The sequence below is a fragment of the Vipera ursinii genome (assembly GCF_947247035.1).
Source record: "Vipera ursinii genome assembly, chromosome: 8".
Classification (NCBI taxonomy): domain Eukaryota; kingdom Metazoa; phylum Chordata; class Lepidosauria; order Squamata; family Viperidae; genus Vipera; species Vipera ursinii.
In genome coordinates this window covers 9,713,988-9,738,464 of record NC_139519.1, presented here as the reverse complement: position 1 = coordinate 9,738,464, position 24,477 = coordinate 9,713,988, and the positions used below count along the sequence as shown (strand labels likewise).

Sequence of the window (24,477 nt, the reverse complement as noted above, 5' to 3'; positions counted from 1 at the left end):
GAGAGGGGGGGGGAAACAGTTAAGTTAAGGACAACGTATATTATGTGAATATAATCATCTTCTTCTGCTTCAGTGAAGAGAAGAATGAGATTTATATTGCAGGAATTCTGAAAATCGGCAAGAGGAAAGAAATTAAGTAAACACGCATCCCTTAGATTTCCAAAACAGCTTTATCTATTGGTCCCCCTTAGTCCCTCTCTTCGTCTGTGGGTCTCCAGGCATGCTGGGCTGTAACTCCTAACAGCTTCACCAGCCTGGACAGGAATCCATAGGAATTATAATTCAGTATCGTAGCACGGCATTTCTTAATTTTATTTTCCTCTCAGGAAGCCTTCCCACTTTTAAAAATTATGGAGGACCCCAAAAGGACCTGTACTAGGGGTAATATTGATCAACGCTTATCATACTTAAAAATTAAAACTGACAGTTTGGCTGCCACTACAGCTTCTCACAATTGTTTGATGGGATTTTAATATTGTACTATTTTCCAACATAGGCTGGCAAATAGTTTTGATTTCATTGACCCTGAAAGGATCGTGGAGGACCACCCACCCACCCGGCCGGCATCTTCAGACTGCTTTTGGAGAAAATCGGATTTCAGTAAAGGAGAATATGTGTAGCTCAGGGTTGAAAGGAAAGGTGCTTGGTGTTCTCTGAGCTTGAGGATGTTACCTCGTTGGAGTAATGAAACGTCTGCAAGAAAACAACCAAGCTCAGACAACGCCAAGGACCCCTCAAACACTGATTTAGCAGGATCCCAGCTAAAAAAGGACTGAGCTGCGCCTTCTCTTGCAGAGAAAACTGCAAATATCGTCCATCCAAAGCAAAAAAAAAAAAAGAAGAAGAAAAAGCAGGACTTCTGTTTATCATCCAAGCTCCACGGAAAGTAGTTTTCCACCCCTTCCCCTTGGCTGACTGCCTCCTCTCCATGCTGGTGAGCAGGAAGAGTCCTGGTATCCACAAAATGGTATCAGGTTACAAAACGGGGGGAAAAGAAATTGTGATATGGCCCATTTGAGCCTCCGCGTCCGAGTGTGGAGGGGGTGGGCCCTGGGAGGGGTTTGGGAGGAGAAGTCCTGTGAAATATGCTAAACCAGAGTCTCTTCCCGACTCTTCCCAGACTCAGCCAAGGTGAAGCGCTCTCGGCAAGCAAATTGCTTTCCTCCAGACACACACCAGGATAGGTAAGGCAGCAACGATTTCACTGAAGAGATAGAACGATTCTGGCAAAAGACTGGAGACTGGATGAGTGTTTGGGTAGAGTTGGGTTGATCTTTACAATTGACGTCATTCTTTTTCTTTCTTCCTTCTCCTGATTTCCCCCCCTTCCCCTCCAGGGGTTTTTGCTGCTGTCTTGAGTTGACCCCAAACTGACAGAGATGGTGGGGAAGGCAGGGTTCCTTTGCCGGACCCATGGCTCAACAATGGGTAGCCCATCCTCTGGAGATCCTCAAGTCTTGGGCTGACCTCCTGCAATCTAAATGTGGGTCTGGAAAGAAACGTTTTGCTTGAAACGTTGGAAAATGACTTCAAGAGAGTAGATAGGAATGGGGGGAATGATAGGATGGTGGATGAGGAGAAGTGGAGTCTGACAGAGAAGAAGGTTCCCATGTTGGGGTAGGGCGAGATGAATAATACTGGAAGAGAAGATCCTTTGTCTTGTTTAATTTCATGTAGTTTCTGGTGTTCTTGGTCACTTGGAAGATTTTTCAGGATTTAGAGGTAGGAGGTTAGAAAAGATCATCTTTGATCTTTCCTTCCCCTTCTCACCCCACCCCCTCATTAACCCATATTTGACTGTGAATCTACAGCTCTTCTGAACTCTTTAGCTACTTTAAAACTCTCTGGTATCTTCATGTATCGTTCCATGTGCACAGATATCTTTCTGAGGTTTTGGAAGAGGTGGAGAAAGTTATCCTTCCTTTAGGTCCAATAAATAATCTGTCCAACTTCATAGTCCAGTTCCAGGAATAGATAGATCTGGGACTTGGTATTACTACAATTCCATAGATTCTTATGATGGATCGTTCTTAGGGTGGACTATTTCAAATGCTTGGACAAGGCTAAATAAAATTATTTAGTAGGCTAAACAAAGTACTACTTTTGGGCACATGAGATTTGATTTCAATATCCAGCCTACCACCCAGATTGTTGGGGGCAATTAAGCTTGACTTTGTAATAATGCCGCTTGGGGTGTGTGTGAAAGCCCTAATAAGCAGGCATATACATAGAATGAAGGCTACTGCTAAGCTTGTAAGCCGCCCCGAGTCTTCAGAGAAGGGCGGGATATAAATGGAATTAAAATAAATAAATAAATAAATAAATAACATTCTTTCATTTGCACCTTAATGTCCCTTACAAGGTAGCTGTGATGCCACAGGGGGGAAAACACACACACACACACACACACACACATATCTGCTAGCAAAGTTCCCTTGGACTTTTTTTTGGAAGGCAAATGAAAAATTAATGGGAAAAGCAAATGTAATTCCATGACCGTAAGAAAATGAATAGACAAGACAATATGTTAAGTTACTAAAGGGCCTGGAGCTAAAAGATTAAGGGTAGGATGAAAGGAAGAGCAATGGAACACTTGCCTCCTGGTGTTGTGGGTGCTCCACCACTGGAGGGTTTCAAGAAAAGACTGGATAACCGTTTGTCCTAGATGGGATAAGGTTCCTGGTTTGGATAGGGGGTTGGACTAGAAGACCTTCAGGGTCCCTTCCAGCCCTACTATTCTGTGAGTCCGATTTTTTGTCTGCTGCCCAAAAGAGTCAGTATATTGTGTACAATGAGAGGGAAGGACACAGTTGCCCTTGCAGACAACTTGAAGCAGCACATAGTTGGCATCTGTCTTTCTTACCATCAGCTACAATTTTGAAAGCCACACTTCAGAATCTGTCTGGCACACTGGAGCCCAGATGTTTGAATCCACATTGCCTCCAAAGCTGGATTATGGATATTGGATGCCACGTAATCATTGCTTTGATCCTTGACATCCAACAAATTAATGGTAGAGCAATGGTCTATCTTGCAAGGCTCTTAGATCTAAAGAAGAAAAGGCATTTGGTAGCTTGAAGGAGTGGCAGGTAATGCAAATGCTGTTTTAGCTGAAATCCTATCTACATTTATCCAGGACTAATAAACCTCAATGAATAAGCCAAAGGTTGGTTGTAAATAGACATGCATAAAAATTGCTTGGAATGGAGGAAAATCAATCTGTTAATTTGTACAAAGACTAGCTTAAAATGGGGTTAGGTAGTTTGGGGTTTAGTGTATGGTGAGAGTCCAGGGCATCACATGAAATCGTAATACGATTTATAGTATGTTGTGTGAATACTGCAGTTCTGCTTATTAAACAGGAGTTACACTTAGTTTAGTTGCAAGAAGCTAGCCACTGTTTGGGGAGAGTTGGGATTATTTTTTGCCTGAAATGTTATTATCCCCTTTCCCAGATGGTGAACACAGTTTTTCAGTGAACTGCTATCTAGAAGTAAATATATGGAAGGGACTGAATGGTTTGTTTAAAATAAAAAGGATCCACCGAGTTCCTTCTTTGAATAATTTTTATTTGGGGAACGGAACTCTGATGGAGCATGTCTGGGGTCTTGGTGATCTCTGAGCTTGCTCTTCTTCTTGCAAGCAGTTCATTGCCAGGTTAGGCAATTTTATTGGTTCAATTCCACACACAGTTGCTAGAGCAATAATATCTGGAAAACCACTAACTTAACGATGAGAAAAATGCAGCCACTGTGCAACCTCTCACTGTAATTACAAGCAGTCCTGAACGTACAGCTATTTGTTCAGTAACTGAAGTGCAACACCACCCAAAAAAAGTGTCTTGGAACCACTCCTCACATTACTACTGTCACAGCATCCCTGTGGTCACATGATTGCAATTTGGGTGCTTGGCACATATTTATAACGGTTGCAGCTCCTCCGGATCCTGTAATTGATATTTGCAAACTTCCAGGCTGGTTTCCAAAAAGCAAAATCGATGGTAGAACCTGGATTTGCTTAGTGACCACATGATTTGCTTCACAAACACAGCAGAAAACGTCATGAAATTGGGCACAACTCAACAACCGCACTGCTTAGCAATGGAAGTTCCATCCCAATGGTGGTTATAACTCAAAGACCAGATAGATAGATAGATAGATAGATAGATAGATAGATAGATAGATAGATAGATAGATAGATAGATAGATAGATGATAGATAGATGATAGATAGATAGATAGATAGATAGAGAGATAGATGATAGATAGATAGATAGATAGATAGATGATAGATAGATAGATAGATAGATAGATAGATAGAGATAGAGATGATAGATAGATAGATAGATAGATAGATAGATAGATAGATAGATAGATAGATAGATACTGGAGCAGGCTGAGCATGGAAATAGTGTATTTTATTAAAAAAGAGAAAGAACTTGGCACCTGCCAGTTTGACTGCTGGCTGGCTGAAATTCTGAGAGACCACCAAACCCTGCAAGATGCCAGTTTTCCATTCTGCCTGAAATCTTGCAAGAATCCTAACACCTAATGCAGGGGTAGGCAACCTTGGCTCTTTTATGACTCGTGGACTTCAACTCCCAGAATTCCTGAGCCAACATGGGGGAACTATGGCCCCTTCATGACTTGTGGACTTCAACTCCCAGAATTCCTGAGCCAACATGGGGGAACTATGGTCCCTTCATGACTTGTGGACTTCAACTCCCAGGATTCCTGAGCCACCATGGGGGAACTATGGTCCCTTCATGACTCGTGGACTTCAACTCCCAGAATTCCTGAGCCACCATGGGGGAACTATGGCCCCTTCATGACTTGTGGACTTCAACTCCCATAATTCCTGAGCCAACATGGGGGAACTATGGTCCCTTCATGACTTGCGGACTTCAACTCCCAGAATTCCTGAGCCACCATGGGGGAACTATGGTCCCTTCATGACTTGTGGACTTCAACTTCTAGAATTCCTGAACCAGCCATGCATTTTATTAAAAAAGAGAAAGAACTTGGCACCTGCCAGTTTGACTGCTGGCTGGCTGAAATTCTGAGAGACCACCAAACCCTGCAAGATGCCAGTTTTCCATTCTGCCTGAAATCTTGCAAGAATCCTAACACCTAATGCAGGGGTAGGCAACCTTGGCTCTTTTATGACTCGTGGACTTCAACTCCCAGAATTCCTGAGCCAACATGGGGGAACTATGGCCCCTTCATGACTTGTGGACTTCAACTCCCAGAATTCCTGAGCCAACATGGGGGAACTATGGTCCCTTCATGACTTGTGGACTTCAACTCCCAGAATTCCTGAGCCAACATGGGGGAACTATGGTCCCTTCATGACTTGCGGACTTCAACTCCCAGAATTCCTGAGCCACCATGGGGGAACTATGGTCCCTTCATGACTTCATGCTGGCTCAGGAATTCTGGGAGTTGAAGTCCACGAGTCATAAAAGAGCCAAGGTTGCCTACCCCTGACCTAATGAAATTAAGGAGAGGAAAACTTCTTGTAGGCTTTTGCAATCTACAGTATGAAACTTTTAACACATGTACTACTGTACTGGTATGTGGAAATTACCTTGGGAGACAGGAAGGAGAGCTGCAGATTGGACAACTGGAGTTTAGAAGGAGGAAAGGTATGGAAAGCACTTCAGAAGGAATTCTCTACAAAATCTAGTTGTCCAGATTTTCAGATTTTTCTGTTGATCCCATGACTGAATGATCCTTGGATTGTTGTCTACACTAGGTTCCAAAGAAAATCACTCTTCCCTGTATGTATGTCAAACAGCTAACCATTTGTTTAGTTGGACTCCCAAGACATCTCCAAGAAGAGCTTAGATTCCATTCCATTCCAAAATAGGTCAACAAATCAAGCCAAACAGTTTAAACTTCCTCTCCTGATGTGTATCATAAGATAACAATAATAGTAACCAAAAAATCTCCATCTTAAGCTAAATAGAGCTGTCCTCCAGTTCCCATATGGGTTCTCTATATGGCGGCTTTAAGAAGGATGATCAAATCACTCCTTCAGGCAGATGGAGAAGTCACATCGAGTGGCTAGAAATAAGCTCCTTGCTTTTTACCCTTTATTAAGCAATTTTCCCACCCTGCAGAATAAGTTATCTTCTTTTTTTCCATTGAGATAAGAGGGGAGGATTTGCCCCATCCCTCAATGGATTTGACACCATCTGTATTAATATTATGTTCTGCCCAATCTTACAGTCCAACTTCCTATGTTCTGGGTTGTTCAACCAGACCTTTCAGGATTCCAACAATGGTCTTCAATTTTTATTATCTTAATATGATTTTAAAACATCGCTTTCGCATCACTAGCTGCTTTGATGTCTTTCCATTGAAAAGAAAGACATGATGAGGATTTTTTAAGAAAGCTTTTGAAATGGTTTAGGAGGAGAGAGGAGATTACTGTTTATGTACGCAGATGGCATATATAGGTTTAAAATTGCCATGTAAGTGGTTGATCTCTTGATTAGAAAAAGACATCTTGTAATGCTATCCAATGCTATCTATTAAAAATCCAATCCTAGTTGCTGGAGCCAGGACTAAAATCTGATATTATGGCATATTCTTAGCTTAAATTACATTTACACACTCAGCTTTTCCGTTATGGATAAAATGTTGGCTAAGTAAAGGGGATTGGATTGATTGGATTGATTTTTCCCAGGACAATAAACATGAAGACCTAAACTTTTTTCCATGCCACCTTGAAAAGCTATTATGCCAAATTAATCATCTCCAGAAGCAGAGAGAGAAGATCCGTTCTAATGGGTTTCCAGCATTTACTTCTGTTTCTATGATAAAAAAAATAGTGAATGTGTTAAATGCATTTATGGAAGCATCTTTGCCCTGTGTCTATGTTCCTCTACTTTTCTGAGAAATGAGATAACCAGGGCTAAAATACTTATTCAGATTTAGTTTAGATGGACATTCCTAGTGGCATTATTTTGCCTTTTTTAAATAAGTATACAGAATAACAGAGTTGGAAGGACTTGGAGATCTTCTAGTCCAGTCTCCTGCTTAAGGAGGGGACCCTATAGAATTCCAAACAGATTGCTATCCAGTCTCTTCTTGAAAAACTCCAGTAATGGACCACCTACAAATTGTGCAGGCAAGCTGTTCCACTGATTAATTATTCTCACTGTCAGGAAATTTCTCCTTAATTCTAGGTTGGATCTCTCTTTGATAAGCTTCCATCTGTTACTCCTTGTCCTGCTCTCAGGTGCTTTGAAGAATAGGTCAATCTCCTCTTCTCTGTTAAAGGTAAAGGTTCCCCTGCACATGCGTGCTAGTTGTTTCCGACTCTAGTGGCCGGTGCTCATCTCTGTTTCAAAGCCGAAGAGCCAGCGCTTGTCCGAGGACGTCTCCGTGGTCATGTGGCCGGCATGACTAGACGCCAAAGGCGCACGGAACGCTGTTACCTTCCCACTGCAGTGGTCCCTATTTTTCTACTTGCATTTTTACGTGCTTTTGAACTGCTAGGTTGGCAGAAGCTGGGATGAGTAACAGGCACTCACTCTGTTACACGGCACTCGGGATTCGATCCACCAAACTGCCGACCTTCTGACCGACAAGCTCAGCGTCCTAACCCACCGAGCCACCACGTCCCTTCAGCATAGCTGACTCAGGAATTCTGGGAGTTGGAGTTCCTGAGTCATAAAAAAGAGCCGAGGTTGCCTACCCTAGTCCTACACCTAGACTCATTTGGAATCAGGTGGAAATTTAATCATAAATAAACAAATGAACAACCTTCTAAATGCTTTCTCTCTCAGTTCACTGGACCACTCTTTTTAGTCCTAGATCAGCCTTCCCAACCTAGCCACTTTCAATAACGGATGGAAGTATACTTCCCCAAATTGTATTGGAATTGTAGGCATGGCTGGCTCAGGAATTCTGGGAGTTGAAGTCCACGAGTCATGAAAGAGCCAAGGTTGCCTACCCCTGGTTTAGCCAAAGGAAGAGAAGGCTTAGGAAGGACCTGATAGCAGTCTTCCAATACTTGAAGGGCTGTCACAGGGAAGAGGGTGTCAATTTATTCTCCAAAGTACCTGAGGGTAGAACAAGAAGCAACAGAATAGATCCAACCTGGAACTAAGGAGAAATTTCCCAACAGTGGGAACAACTTGCCTCCCAGAATTGTGGCTGCTCCATCACTGGAGTTTTCAAGAAAAAATTGGACAACCATTTGTCCAGGATGGTGTAAGGACTAGAAGTTCTGGTCAAGGTTCCTTCCAGCCCTGGGATTCTATTATGCTCATCTGGGTCTTGCAAACTTGTCTAATGTTATTGTTTCATTTGTAGTTGGGGGGGGGAAAAAACTGCAAGAGAAGGCTATTATTTAGAATTGGCCATTCTTGCTCTTATCATGGTTGGTTAACTTAAAAGAAATTGATCATGACAATAAAATCTAACTAAAATAATGCTTAGCAAAAAAAAAAAAAAAGCCTAGCCTTTCTTCCTTTCCCTTTCTGATCCTCTTCCTCTCTTGTCCACATCACAACTGATGCTCAGTTTGGGAGACTTCTCTTTCCTGGAAGTGTGTTTGTGAGCAGAACACATCCGTTGCTATGTTTTGCATGCTGACAAGGCCAGGAAAAGTTACGGCTGTTCTAGGAAATTAGAAGTGGTGGGCTTCTTCTGCTGACTCCTGGCTTCCCTTCACATGGAAGCTGTTCCGCACACGTGCCTTTCCAGACTGCTACATGTGCAGCTTGCCCGGAGAATGACAAAAGCAGCAACTCGGTGGGGATTGGTGGAGTTGAGCTCACGTTTTGATTCTCTCGCCTTAAATGCCTCCCCGCTGAATTGGGAAAGGAGCAGTGCGGTTTGACAACCAGTCTCAAGCATTAATCAACTCGTTGGCTGAGCTAGAGGGCCTACAGGGATCTGTCTGCTAAGCTGCTTTCTGTACAAGTGGAAGCAGAGAGCAAATTCTGCTGGGCCTTTTGTTTGCATTAAGTATGGTTAAAAAGTCAGACGTGCGGTAATGGAAATATGCATTGTGACATAATAGCTGGGGGGCGGTGGTGGTATTTGGGAAAGGGGAAATCTTTACCATAAACAGTGTTACTCTCCCCGCACAAGATCTGGCATTTCACTCTTCTTCTATAAAGCATGACTCGTAGGAAAACAGACAAGGATGAACAGAGAGTTCCAGCCGGTTCCAGTTAAAGAAGTTTGCAGAGAGACCAGGGGTTAAAAAGGACAGCATCCAGTTCACCCTTCTCAAAGCTGTCTCTCTCCCAGCCAGGTGCAATTTCAGTTTTGGCTTATTGTATGTTGAACGGGCCAAAAGGAAACACGTTGCATCATTTTTTTTTTGATTACCAGAAAAAAAAATGGATAAATGACACATCTCCTGAAGGTAATCCATAATGTCCGGAATAGTAATAACTCTTCCAATTTCTCAAAATAATTCTCTTAGTAATTTGCCATGCCTAATACAGCCAAAGCTCATGTCGGATTTAGCATAAAAATAAACATCCAGAGGCTGCATTTTTTGTCTCTCTTTCTCGGATAGGGGCAGGTGGAGGAAATTATTCTGCATTTCATCCAGCAGATGGAAAAGACAGTATTGCTTTCCAAGATGAATTGCATATGAGCCGCGGTGGCGCAGTGGTTAGAATGCAGCATTGCAGGCTAACTCACTGCCCACTGCCAGGAGTTCGATCCTGACAGTCTCAAGGTGGACTCAGCCTTCTATCCTTCTGATAGAATGAGGACCCAGATTGTTGGGGGCAATAGGCCGACTCTGTAAACTGCTTAGAGAGGGCTGTAAAGTACTGTGAAACAATATATAAGTCTAAGTGCTGTTGCTATTTGTAAGAGCAACCTAGCAGTTCAGGCTGTTCCTTGAACCATAAAACCAAAGCCATATAATACCCACAACTCCTGACCCATACCTGTTGATTTGTCATTACTTGCTGCAAAAGTTGGCAATGGCAAACAATGGTAATTATAATACAGGTCATCCTTGACTTATGACCACAATTGAGCCCAAAATGTATGTTGCTAAGTGAGACAGTTGTTAAGTGAGTTTTGGCCCCATTTTATAACTTTTTATGCCAGAGTTGTTAAGCGAATTGCTGCAGTTGTTCAGTTAGTAACACAGTTGTTAAGTGAATCTGGCTTCCTCATTGACTTTGCATGTCAGAAGGTCACAAAAGTTGATCACATGACCCTGGGTTACTGCAACTGTCATCCATATGAATCAGTTGTCTGGGATCTGAATTTTGATCACATGACCGTGGGGGTGCTAAAATGGCTGTAAGTGTGAAAAACAGTTATAAGTCACTTTTCCGGTGCCGTTGTAACTTCAAACAGTCACTAAATGAACTGTTGTAGGTTGAGGACTACCTGTAATGGCAAAGTCAGTGGAAGCAAGTGAAAATCAGCCATAATCTACTACCGAACATTATTTCTGACTTCCAGCCCATCCTTTCACTCCCTTTTTATGACCTTGTAATCCCTTAATTCAACGTAGAGTCGGGCTGAGTGGATGGAGCTGAGTGTTTACTGGCCAGCTGCACTTCCTGATGCCACGTGGAGTTCACAGCAGATATTTTCTCTTTGTGCCCTAGGAGAGAAACATCTGCCACTACCTAGGATTGGACTCTCAACCTTCCAAGCGTCTTCACCACTAGGCCATCACGCCACCCTATTTGGATTCCTGATTCTGTTTAGCAAAACCAACAGATTTGGAGGCAATTGTTTGTATAGCTGCCCAACTCACACCTAAGTGATTCTGGGTAGCTTACAGCATTTAAAGATTAAATTCTACGACTGAAAAAGAATCATTTTGCTACACTTCTCCAAATCAGTTTGCAAGCCTCCAATCTGATCTGGACAATCAAGTCCATCTCATCTGCCATTTGGTTTGGAATCCATTTGAGTTTCCATCAATTCCCCTTTGAACTGGATCTCCAAGGTGAATGTTTATATACCCCTAAGCATCTATCTTATTTCTCAAGTATCTTCTTCATTTCTTTCCTTCCAGCAAAGCAGCCAGCCTACTTTCTGATCTTGGATTGAACTTAAGACTTGTCTCCAAAGAGAATTTCGTGCCCTCAATGGCAAGTTTTGCAAACTACTATTCGATCCTTTTCTTGTTTGTGTGCCTGGACCACCTGATCCTTGCCCAGTATGAACAGCATTCCAAACCCCAATCCAGCACTGAGCCTTTTATTCAGCTCCGATTGGCAGGAGACAAAAGGAAGCACAATGAAGGGCGAGTGGAAATCTACTATAACAACCAATGGGGCACCATTTGTGATGACGATTTCTCCATGCAACCGGCCCATTTGATCTGCAGGCAATTGGGCTATGTGGAAGCTATATCCTGGTTCCCAGGCTCCAAATATGGAAAAGGAGAAGGTGAGATGCTGAACAATGATTTCCTTTTGAGGTTTTGATTCCTACTAGCAAGCATCAGCCAGGTAAAAGGGGCTATTAATGTATGGCAGCATGCGAAGACTCGTAACATTTTTGTAAGATATGGTAGACCAATGTTGACCTCTGGTTTCTAGGCCTAGAGTCCACATGGTATCCCATTCCTGACCCATCTAGGGCAGACCTTCAGCCATGCTTTACTGCACTTCTCAAAGTTCATTTCTGATGTCATTTACTGCATCCACTTGAAGTTCTTGAAGCAGAAGATTTAACTTACTATATACTGGCCAAGAGAGAGGAACTATCAGGTAATTGCTCCTGGCTCCTTGTAGTAACCCTTGCTCTGGAACTCCATGTTCTTCTCCAAAATCAGATAAGATACTTCCCCAAAGTAAGTCTAGCTTTATGGTAGTCTTTCACCAGCTTGAGAATATTTCAACGAAGTAATTAACTAGCTTACCTATCCATGTACCAGTGTAATCCTCCTACCTACCTACCTTCCACATTACTCCAACCCAACTGTTACAGATACCTTCATTAAGCAAAAAATTGTTGTTGATGTAATGCTATGTGGGAATGACCTTGGGAGGAGGAAGAGCCGCAGGCTAGGCAATTAGACAAGAGGCAGATGAACCTGCAGAAATAATGGAAGCATCTCAGAAGGATTCTCCCTAGTTTCTTGGACTGTAAAGGTAGTGGTAGTAGTGGAAATGTACCTTGAGACTTGCAAGTTGCTGTTAATGTACAGAAAGTTGCAAGTCTCAAACCAGAAGACAGAGTTAGTACTGGTGGGTGTACTTCTTGTCTGGACTATCTCATAAGACTGACATCATAGAATAGAATAGAATAGAATAGAATAGAATAGAATAGAATAGAATAGAATAGAATAGAATAGAATAGAATAGAATAGAATAGAATAGAATAGAATAGAATAGAGCTGGAAGGAACCTTGGAGGTCTTCTAGTCCAGCCCCCCGCTCAAGCAGGAGAACCTATACCATCTCAGACAAGTGACTGTCCAGTCTCTTCTTAAAAATATCTAGTGATGGAGTGCCCACGATTTCTAGAGGCAAGCTGTTCCACCGGTTAATTGACCTCAGTGTTAGGAAGTTTCTCCTTAATTCCAGGTTGCTTCTCTCTTTGATGAGTTTCTAACCATTGTTTTCTTGTCTTGCCCTCTGGTGCTTTGGAGAACAGTCTGAAAAATAACATTTCAAAAAATATGTTTCAAATGTTACATAAAGGTAATCTCTGATGCTTAGCTGTGTGGCCTCATGGCTACTTAGCCTTTTCCATTCTTCTTCCTAAAGGAGACAGCTTCGAAGAGGCTTCTACATTGCTATAGTTGACTGCAGAGCTCAATCTTATGAAATTCTTTCTACTCTACAAAGTGGAGACCGGATCTCCTAAAAGAGACCTTTGCTCCTCTTTCTCTCTGTAGGCCCAATCTGGTTAGACAACCTCTACTGCACCGGCAGAGAGGCATCGATAGCTCAGTGTACCTCCAACGGATGGGGTGTCTCAGACTGCAAGCACACCGAGGATGTGAGTGTGGTCTGCAGTGAAAAGAGGATACCTGGCTTCAGGTTTGAGGACCCTCTGCTCAATCAAATCGAGGTAAGCAAAGTTGGGAGTAAAGAGTTTAGCATCGGATCATTTGGCACCTTTGCTGAAATTGGCAACGTCCACAATTTGCCAATACCTGCAGCTGCACTGAGGTGTTTTTTTTTAAAATGTTTCAATATCTTCGTTTGGATTGCCTACCTTTTGCACAAAGAAACTCGAATCTTACTCTAACCAAGTTGGATCCCTGGTGAGCACATTGATACATCCGTAGAGTTTTCTTGGGTTAGAGAATCAGGAACCTGACCTTGATGGAGATATGTGTGTGCCTCGTTTTACTGCTTTCACTCTGCTTAGCTTTTCAAGATGAGTTATAGACAACTAGATATTTCACCTGAGGCCTGCCAGGTTCATAACCTCCTAGTAAAGAGAAATATGTCTGGAAGCACAAATAAACACTAAGAAGACCATTTGCTAAGTGTAAAATAAGCTAGGTACAGAAGCTCAAAAATCCATCAATTTTATTTTCTATTTTTATTGTGTTTTACTATATTTTATTTTGATACCCTGAAAGTACAACCAAGAAATATAGCAGGTAACAAAATAGAAGAGCTAAAGAAACAAAAAAAGAGCAGTCAATATAATAAAGATCTCCAATCGGAATAAACAAAAGTTAAACCCTGAGTTTGGATGTCTTACAAGTCTAATTGCATAATTATAATTCATAAATGGTGCCCTGGTTAAATTAAATTCAGCATCAGACTTGGGTTATTAACAAAGAATTAATTTTTTGACATTGATGCTTATTTCCATAACTTCATCCACATCTTTTGTCATCTGAGGTTTGATGGATGTAATGCAATGTCAAAATTAAAACATATGAGGAACGGTTGCTGGAATTGGGTATGTCTAGTTTAATGAAGAGAAGGAACAGGGGTGACATGATAGCAGTGTTTCAATATCTCAGGGGCTGCCCCAAAGAAGAAGGAGTCAAGCTATTCTCCAAAGCGCCTGAAGGCAGGACAAGAAGCAATGGGTGGAAACTAGCCAAAGAGAGAAGCAACCTAGAACTAAGGAGAAATGTCCTGACAGTTAGAATAGTTAATCAGTGGAACAACCTGCCTCCAGAAGTGGTGAATGCTCCAACACTGGAAGTTTTAAAGAAGAGACTGGGCAGCCATTTGTCTGAAATGGTATAGTGTAGTGGTGTCAAACTGCCGGCCCACGGGCAGGAGGCATCATGCAGAAGCCACGCCCACCCCAGCTCCGGCAAGGGGAAAAAAGTTGTGACATGTCACGACATGTCATGTGACACGACGAGTTTGACATCCCTGGTATAGGATTTCCTGCCTGAGCAGGGGATTCAACTAGATGACCTCCAAGGTCCCTTCCATCATCATTCTCTTCATCCTTATCATCATTATTATTATTATTATCATTATTATCATTATTATTATCATTACTACTACTACTACTACTACTACTACTACTACTACTACTACTGACTGGTATGGACTCTCTGCCCTCCACCATGCTTAGAGGGATCAAGTCTGTCCATACAGGAATTCTTGAAATCATTGCCATTTTCTAAAGCAGATAAGTAGGATTAGCTCTCTTGATCAGACAACAGAAAAAATCCAGCTTCTTTTTATGGCAGCCCTGAAATAATCATGGAAGAATGCAGAATATGTTGGGGTAAATGGAGATTGCACTGTAGCCCTGCTGTGGAAGTTTGCCAAATATTCAATAAAGGACCTTCTTTCTTTTCTTGAGGATGCTAGTATCGCAAAGTCAAACCTGATATGTAACATACAGGGGGTCCCAACTGGGACCAAAATTTCCATTCCTAAGCCAGATGATTGTTCAATGAACGCACCTGACTTTATGACCTTTTCATCCAAGGTTGTTGAGCAAATCCAGCTTCCCCCTTTTACTTTGTTTGCCTGAGAAGGTCACAAACTGTGATCACTTACACGAGGATGTTGCAATGGTCATAAATACATGCCAGTTGCTGAAGGCCCAAATTTTGATCAGGTGGCCGTGCGGATGATTGCAATGATTGTAAGGGCAGTGGTGGGATTCAGCCAGTTCGTACCACTTCAGCAGAACTGGTAGCTAATATTTTGTTGCCCAGTCCCAGAATGGACTTCTGGAAGCAGCATCCACACAGAGAACCGGTTGTTCACATAGTTGAATCCCACCACTGTGTAAAGGTGGTCAAAAGTCACTTTTTTCAGTGCTTTTTCAGTAACGTCTAGCAGTTGCTAAATGAATCGTTGTAAGTTGAGGACCACCTGTAATTAATTATATTAATGCATTAATTAAGGCATTCTTAATCACATTAATTATGGCATTAATTAAGGCATCTTTTGGGGACAATAAACACATTTGCAACACTGAGATCTATGTTGTGATTGCCTGAAAGATTATGCAATCAACAGCTAGAAATGTGAAAGAACAGGATGATATAAGGACTCCTGCATTGGACAGGGGACTAGACTAGAAGACCTCCAAGATCCTTTCCAGCGTTGTGATTCCATTTGATTCGGTTCAATAACAGAATAACAGAATTGTAAGGGACCTCAAGGTCCTTTAGCCAATTCAAGCAATACAAATGGTTGTCCAATCTCTTCTTAAAAACCTCCAGTGACGGAGCGCTCACAATTCCAGAAGACAAGCTGTTCCACTGATTAATTGTTCTCACTTCAGGAAATTTCTCCATAGTTTTAAGTTTGATCTCTCCTTGATAGGTTTCCATCTGTTCGACCTAGTTTATCAGTTTTCTTTCTGCCCGAAAAAGGACTATGTCTGGGTTTCACAGAAAAATTACTACTCAAGATGTGTGCTATTATCTATGTTCTGACTTTCCAACGTGCATCTTTTGAGATCCAGCATTTTAAAAAAAAACCACACACCAGCAAATAGAGATGGAATGCTGTGTAACTTCTCTTGAATGAGCGTGAAGCCTTTTCTTTCTTTTTAATTCCAGCAGTTGTCTTAAGGATAGCTCAGCACCTGGAGGAGGCACTAAATATTTGAGATAGTTTTGGCAGTCATCAGTTTTTCCAGAGCAAAATCTGGGGAAAACTTGGAACAGTCTAGACGGAGGGTGGCTCACAAGGATGTTTCAGCCATGAATCATCCTCCACCAGTTGTTCTGCCTCTGCTATCCCTTTGTAAAGGTTCAAAGTGTATTGGGTTAATTCAAGGCCACTTTTTTCCTGACTGATGATAAATTAATTGAAATTAACCTAACTCTTCCAAGGAAGTTGCTCAGTCCATCAAATCTGGGGGAAGTGAAAATGAGAAAGAAGTCAGGTGCTTTCTGTAGGAAGACTGTGTAGAAGCAAAGAACTTGGCTAAATTATCAAGGATGGCTCACACTGTTGTACCCATGTTTTCTTAATTTTGTACCTCCTATGGAAGTAGCTTAGAAACCAGCAAAAATAACCCCAGTTGACACTATCTACTGTTCAGTTTATATTCCTGATTTTATTAGGGGTTTCACTAGGTTGTGTTTTTGTGGGGGTTTTGTTTTTGTTTTTTTGGACTTTGGCAAGCTTAACAAACATGTGTTCTAAACTCTGTTTTCAGAGTTATATAATATAATATGGACATTTACAAAGAGGACTTTGTGGCTCAAAGGAAAATGTCTTGATTCTTTCTTGCCTCCTGGTTTGTATTTTTCCTCCCAGTGGGCTTATTTCTGGCTTTAGCATTCCGCTAATGCAAGAGGAAAAGGACGCGGTGGCTCAGTGGGTTAGGACGCTGAGCTGGTCGATCAGAAGATCAGCAGTTTGGTGGGTCGAATCCCGAGTGCCGCGTAGCAGAGTGAGCGCCTGTTACTCATCCCAGCTTCTGCCAACCTAGCAGTTCGAAAGCACGTAAAAATGCAAGTAGAAAAATAGGGACCGCTCCGGTGGGAAGGTAACAGCGCTCCGTGCGCCTTTGGCGTCTAGTCACGCTGGCCACATGACCACGGAGACGTCCTCGGACAAGCGCTGGCTCTTCGGCTTTGAAATGGAGATGAGCACCGGCCCCTAGAATTGGAAACGACTAGCACGCATGTGCGGGGGAACCTTTACCTTTACCTAATGCAAGACGATAAAAATGTATGGGAGGAATAGGATGCAATTGTTTCTCTGACACATTCTAGATGCCTCAGAACACTTTCAAATGTGGTGCAGTTGTTTACAAAACAAAATGAAACATACTCTGCCCAAAACATGCTGCACATGAAGACACAAAATCTGAAACCTATTTTGAAAATGTGAATTCTTCAGATGGGCTAAAACAGACTGTCAAAATACCATCAAATAATTGAACATTGTTGAGAGCGAGTTTGGTCTTGTAACTAAGGCGCCAGGATAGAAGCTAGGAGACGGTGAGTTCTACTCCCCCCCACTTAGTCATGGGTGAGTGTGGTCTAGTTGTTTGGTTCGAATTGACGAGGACTCAGAGTGGTTAACACTGAACGAGTTTATTGAATACACAAAGTCAACTGTCAAATGTCAAATGTTGCAACCCTTTTATAGAGAAAGCGTTTGAACTGTAACCAATACAAACAGTCTGTTTTCCCGCTCCTTGGTTGTGGCGTCCAATGATTGCACCTTATTTTCCCGCTTTAACCTTGCAAAGCTGCACAGTGTTTGCAATATCTTTTATGGCTTATTGCTAACTATTTACATACACAACACCCCTTACCCCCCAGTTGGTGTCATTTCTTTACAAAGTCCATTAGGTATTTTGGTGGCCTATGTATTCTAGAAGGGTATCTGTTACTTTGGCTGCTAGGGACCCTACTTCCTGGTTGACTGCTTGGCTGCTGGTTACTATGCTGGTTACTACTAGACCTGGGCTCAGGGTTACTGGCTTCAGATGTACTGCCTTGTGTATTAGGTTGTGTTTGGGATTCAGTTGTCACTGGCCTACTTCGCAGGGGTATTTCCCAATCAATTGGACTGAATTGTTGTTGATGGGCATCAGGAAATATGTCATCTTGCCCCACCACTACACCGCTTTCAGGCCTAATGTTATCTGTACTGTTTGCCCTAACTGAGCTTTGGTCCCCCTCAGCTGGCACACACCCACTAGATCTTTTCCTCAGCTGGTCTATGTGTCTTTTACAGACCCTATTCCCTTCCCCCTCAATGATGTATGATAGGGGACCCAAGATTTCAGTTACCACCCCAGGAATCCATTTATCCCCTTGGGCGTAGTTCCTGGCCCAAATCAAGTCCCCCACTTCAAATGTTCTGTTAGGAATGTCTAATTCAATGTTTGATTGGAGTCGGTCGGGGTGTAGTCTGTCCAACTTGGTCAAGATTTTTCTTCCCCACCTCATTTCGGCTGGACTTTTCCCTGTAGCCGAACACGGGGTTGTGTGTTGAGCCAACAAGAACTCAGCTAGTCTCTGATGCCAGTCACCTCGAATGATTCTTTTAAGCGCGTCCTTCGTGGTCCTCACGTTCCTTTCAGCCAATCCGTTGGTGGAGGGGTGGAAGGGTGCAGAAGTCTTATGCTTAATCGAGTTGGCCTTGAGGAAATCCTGAAATTCAATAGATGTGAATTGTGGCCCGTTATCAGACACTATTAAATCCGGCAACCCATGAGTGGCAAAGAGGCCCCTTAATGCCTGTATTGTTCTGGCTGCTGTTACTGAACTGACCGGTACTACTTCTAGCCATCTAGAGTAGCTGTCGACCACTACAAGGAACGTTAACCCCTGGAAAGGTCCAGCGAAATCAATATGAATCCTGGACCAAGGATTCCTAGCTAGCTCCCATTTATGTGTGCGGATGTGTTGTTGTTCAGGCCTGGAACGTTGGCATAGATGGCAATTGGCAACGCATTCCTCAATGTCTTGGTCCAATCCTGGCCACCACAAGTGACTCCTAGCTAGGGCCTTCATCCTTACTATTCCAGGGTGTCCCTCATGCAATTCAAATAGAATAGCTGATTTGTGGATTCCTGGGATTACTACACGAGTTCCCCAAAGTAAGCAACCCATATGAACTGATAGTTCATCCTTCCTTCGGAAAAATGGACTGTATTTTACGTCTGGGTTGGCGTTGGGCCAACCGCTCATGACCCAGGCCATTACTCTCCTTAAGATGGGGTCCTTATTGGTTGCCTCAGCTATGTCTTTAGCAGTTAGGGGCAGATCAGGAATATCTTGTAGGGACATTACTTGTCCCACTGGGGCAGGGTCCTCCTCTGTTGTGCTAAGGGGCAATCTGCTAAGAGCGTCTGCATGACCCATGTCTTTACCTGGTCGGTATTGGAGGGAAAATGAATATGCTGAGAGGAAAATGGACCATCTCAGCATCCTGGGAGACATAATTTGGGGAGTCTGTTTATCTGTGGTAAACAGTCCCAGCAGGGGTTTGTGGTCTGTCAGTATTGTAAAGTTCCTGCCATACAGGTAGTCGTGGAACTTTTTAACTCCTGCCACTATGGCTAAAGCTTCCCGGTCAATTTGAGCATAGTTCCGCTCTGCCTTGGTTAGTGTGCGGGAGTAGTAAGCAATGGGTCTTTGCATTCCCTGGGTGTCTAAATGGCTGATTACTGCCCCAACGCCATAAGGCGAAGCGTCGCACGCCAGGTAGATTGGTCTATTTTCTATAAAGTGGGTTACAGTTGAGCTACTGGAAAGGATATCTTTTAAGGTCTGGAAACTCACTTTGTGCTTGTCTTGCCAATGCCAAGGGGTCTTCTTATCTAAAAGCCTGTGCAGTGGTTCTGCAATGGCAGCCTTATGTGGCACAAAAGTGTGATAAAAATTTACCAAGCCTAGGAAGGCCTGTAGCTCAGCCTTGTTCCTTGGTTCAGGAGCCCCTTTTATTGCTTTAATTTTTTCAGGGGTAGGGTGGACTCCGCTTTTGTCAATCCTGAACCCCAAAAAATCAGTGGATTTAACCCCTATGCTACATTTTTCCTTTTTTAATTTTAATCCAGCCTTTCTAAATCTACCCAGTACCTGTTCCAGCCTCTCTACTAACATTCCTTCATCTTTTCCAGCTATTAGGACATCATCAAAGTAAGGGCATACTCCAGGTATGCCCTTTAAGGTCCTCTCCATCACTTCTTGGAAGATGCCTGGAGCAGCTGCAATCCCAAATTGCAGTCTGTGGACTCGGAACGCCCCCTTGTGGGTAACAATTGTTTGTGCCTCTGCAGCCTCTTTGGAAACAGTCAACTGTAAGTACGCATGCGCCAAGTCGAGCTTGGCGAAGATGGCGGCGTCCTGGATCGTGGCGAGGACCTGCTTCACCGTCGGGACCGGGTAAGCATGCTTTTTCATTCCAATGTTGAGGGTCGCTTTATAGTCGGCGCAGATCCTCACATCCCCATTGGGTTTGAGGGGTGTGACGATCGGCGTCTCCCATAAACCGCCCTCAACGGGTTCTAAAACTCCGAGGCCTACAAGCCGGTCGAGCTCGGCCTCGATTTTTTCTTTTAAGGCAAAAGGTACCCTCCGGGCCTTTAGCCTGATGGGATTTACTGAGGGGTCTAGGTTAAAATTAATGGGGGGCCCTTTGTACTTGCCTAGAGATCCATCGAATACGTCTGCAAATTCTTTGCAGACGGATTCGAGGGTCTTATTTCTAATCACAGAATTTATTCCCCCTATCCAAATTCCCAGGGCAGGAAACCAATTAAGCCCTATTAAGCTAGTCCTATTCCCCTCCGTAACTACCACATCTAAGACCCCCTTAAATCCCTTAAAATTAACTCTAAGGCTGGTCTTTCCCTTTACGATTATTGGACTTTTTTGGAAGTCCATTAATTGAATATTTGTTGGGCTAAGTGGAATTCTTTTTCCACTTAGTTGTTCGATTTTTTCCAGGGTTTCAGTGGAAATTATCGACACTGAAGCCCCAGAGTCGATTTCCATTCTGCAAGGAACCCCTTGCAGAAGGACTGTGATTTTTAATTTTCCGTCCGGAAAATTGTGCCTTCTTCCCTGCCTTTTCCGATTGACTCGGGCCACCTCCCCTGGGTTTGAAAATTTCGCCCGGGATCTAGGGGTCTCCTTGCCACTAGCATTGGGGGTTACCTTACCCTCTGGCCACACATCGACTTCATTCAGACGGGAGTCCCGGACGCGGTTTCTGCAGATGGCCTGGATGTGGCCGGTCTTGCCACAAGCCCTGCACTTGGCGGTGCGGAATCGGCAGGAAGCGCGGGGATGGTTGCCGCCACAGCTGCCGCATCGGTTCTGGGTGTCGTTGTCGCGCGGTCTGGTTGCGGTGTCCCGCCACGGTCGTTGTGCCCCGGTCGGTGGTCTCTGCGGTGTTGCGGTTTGTTGCCGGCGGCCGGGTTCGGGCCCTTCGCTTCTAAGTTGTCTGGGTGCCATCTTCCCAAATCGCCTGGAGACTTCGGCGATCTCTTCCTCCCACTGCTGATCCACCTCCCCGCAGTCCACATAGCCCTCTTGGTTAATTTCAGGTGCTGTCGCCATGCTACTGCGGGGGGGGTCGCGATACCCGGTTGACTCATACGTTAGGAGTTCGTCGAGCACTTCCTGTAAATCGCCAGTAGGTTTGGCGATTATTCTGTTTTGTAATTGTTCATCGCGTAAGCCAAGCACAACTCTGTCCCGAATCCTAATTTCTAAATTATCGTATTTGCAACGAACTGCGGCTTCTCTAACGGCAGCGACGAATTTCTGTATGGACTCCCCCGGTCTCTGATTTCTCTTCTCGAAGATGCGCCGCCAAAAAAGTTCGGACCTTCGGGGAGTAAAGTGCACCTTTAGTTTTGCAAGGAGGTCAGCATAGGGCACGCTGGAGACTGGTTGTGGCTGGCACAGCCCGACAGCGACTCTGTAGACCGGTGTGCCGCAAATTGTCAAAAGTGCCGCCGCTTTTTTTCGGTCGTCGGTGATTCCGTTCACTAACAGGAATCCTTCGACCTGACCAATATATTCTTCCCAATCTTCGGGGAAGTTAGGGTCAAATTCCTTCAATGACCCGATTTGCGCCATTCGGAGAATTTTTTTTTCCTATTCTGCCGCGGCCGCTCGGTTGACTGTGACTCGCTCAGACTTTGCCGCCTTCACGACAATTCTTCCTAATCTCTGGTCTTCTGTCAATCCCACCTTCGTCGCCAGTTGTTTGGTTCGAATTGACGAGGACTCAGAGTGGTTAACACTGAACGAGTTTATTGAATACACAAAGTCAACTGTCAAATGTCAAATGTTGCAACCCTTTTATAGAGAAAGCGTTTGAACTGTAACCAATACAAACAGTCTGTTTTCCCGCTCCTTGGTTGTGGCGTCCAATGATTGCACCTTATTTTCCCGCTTTAACCTTGCAAAGCTGCACAGTGTTTGCAATATCTTTTATGGCTTATTGCTAACTATTTACATACACAACACTAGTCATTCTCTTTAAGCCTACGACATTAAGCTCCGGTGGCTGGACTTGTAGCTCCGAACAAATACAAATACAAATTTATATTTGTTCAGAGCACTATTCCATGTTTAAAATGGTGCTTCTCAGCCCAATAATTAGTTGATACAAAATAAACAAAATCTCCTTTGAATTGAGCATGACTCCATGCTGTTTTTTTGGCAATACTACAAAAATCTTCCAAGATTATATTTAGTGTTTGTGTGTCTCTCTGTGTGTGTGTGTGTGTGTGTGTGTGTGTGTGTGTGTGTGTGTGTGTGTAGGTGTTGGAAGTGTTGAATTCCCGGTCTAACCTGACATCCTGAACTTCGTTGGTGGTCTCTCATCTGAATCCTAAATAAGTCAACCCACCTTAGACATGTTGAGATCAGCCAAGGTCAACTAAGCAACCTGAACACCTCCCACATCTCTTTTCTTTGGAGGCAAGTATTTCAGGAATGATATTGAATTTCTCAGGGAAAAGGAAGCAAAAATTATACATACATACACACACACACACACACACACACACACACATATGGGTGAATATATATGGATATATTCTTATCAATTCAGCCCTTGCTCTGATGATGTCAACAGCTTGTTGATGAAAGCTCAGCAATAAAGAAGAATAAATATAAATATAAATATAAATTAAATAAATATAAATATAAATATAAATAAAGAATATACACAAACACACACACACATACACATACATATAAAGGTAAAGGTTCCCCTGCACATGGTTTGTTAAGTATTTTGAATACCTTGCTAGGCCCCAAACACGGGGCAAATCTTATTTCCTGTTTCAGCCTAACCTAAGGCCATCCGCAGGCTGTAGTCACAACAGTGACAGTTCATATTTGTGTAAATTTTTTGGATTGCTAACAAAGAATTAAAGGGAGGCTGATATGGCCATTTCATATATATATATATATGCAACTGTTCAACTGCAGAATACTTATCCCCAGTCTGGCCAGCCACCGGGTTTCTTCTCCCTTGTTTTTGTCCTTGTCTAAAATGGCCTCATTCCTTCCACACCTCAGGAGTGATGCTGGAAGGAGTTGTTTTCTTACCAGATAGTGCTAAGCTGTCCAATATCCCACAGATGCTTGATGTGTATCAGCATGTGGACTAAAAACAACTCTTCCCTGGACCCTGCAGGAATTCTTCCCTTCATGGAAAAATTGACTGTCTGCAGACAAGGCCTGAAGAGGCAGTTGTTTGACTGTTGCTCTTCATTATTTTGCAATTATAATATCAGTTCATTGCAGTCATGCTTCAGTGGAAGTTTATTTGTCTGGCTTCACTTACAAATGGATTTTTAAATAGAACCACATAATTTTTCAAGAAATCTAATTTGTAGTTATTTACCAAGGGAAGCAAAAGTATTTTATTTCAGTTACAGAATGCAATGAAAAACAAAAAATATAAAACCAAAATACATGCATAAGAACACAACAAAAACATTTCTGCGGTCTTCATCATGGTCTAACCTCTAACAATATCTTCCTTCCTTCCTTCCTTCCTTCCTTCCTTCCTTCCTTCCTTCCTTCCTTCCTTCCTTCCTTCCTTCCTTCCTTCTTTTCCCTTTGGCTGAGTTTTGATTCCTGGAAACTGCCTGGACTAGATTCTTGTTTTCTTTACAAGACTTCCAAAGTGCTTTGCCATTACTTCTTTCCTAGGGCTGAAAGAGACCAACTGGCTCAAAGTCAACCATCTGGCTTTGTGCCTAAGGCAAGGCTAGAACTCACAATCTCCCAGTTTCTAGCCTTGTGCTTTAACCATTACATCTTACTATTCTCAACAACTCTGTTTGCTTATACTGGTATTAAAATGTAGAAAACAGTGCCGAAGCAAGCTAAAACAAAGCAGGTTCCAGCTGTCTCTACAAAATAAAAAATATCAATCATCCTAACTTAATCTGGTACCCTAGAACTATATACAACTAAAAGTCCTATCATCCCCAGACACTACTGCCACTGGCCATATTGATTGGAAATAATAAGACGTTTTAGTCTAGCATGTGTCTTGGTAGGCTATTTCAGATTAAAAGATTTAGGGAAATGAGCAGATTTTGTAAAGGGACAACTGAGATTAAGATTTC

General features: G+C 43.0%; 1 protein-coding gene across 2 annotated transcripts in view; it reads left to right on the top strand.

The window, feature by feature from the left end:
* Nucleotides 1-11,035: 11,035 nt before the first annotated feature.
* LOXL2 (lysyl oxidase like 2) overlaps nucleotides 11,036-24,477 on the top strand; it is a 63,033-nt gene continuing 49,591 nt past the window's right edge. For both annotated transcript variants that reach the window (XM_083368451.1, XM_083368452.1), the window contains exons 1-2: nucleotides 11,036-11,395; nucleotides 12,851-13,026. In XM_083368451.1, coding sequence (XP_083224577.1) covers nucleotides 11,092-11,395; nucleotides 12,851-13,026 — 480 coding nt within the window. In that variant the 5' untranslated portion in view covers nucleotides 11,036-11,091. The remainder of the gene's footprint in view (nucleotides 11,396-12,850; nucleotides 13,027-24,477) is intronic.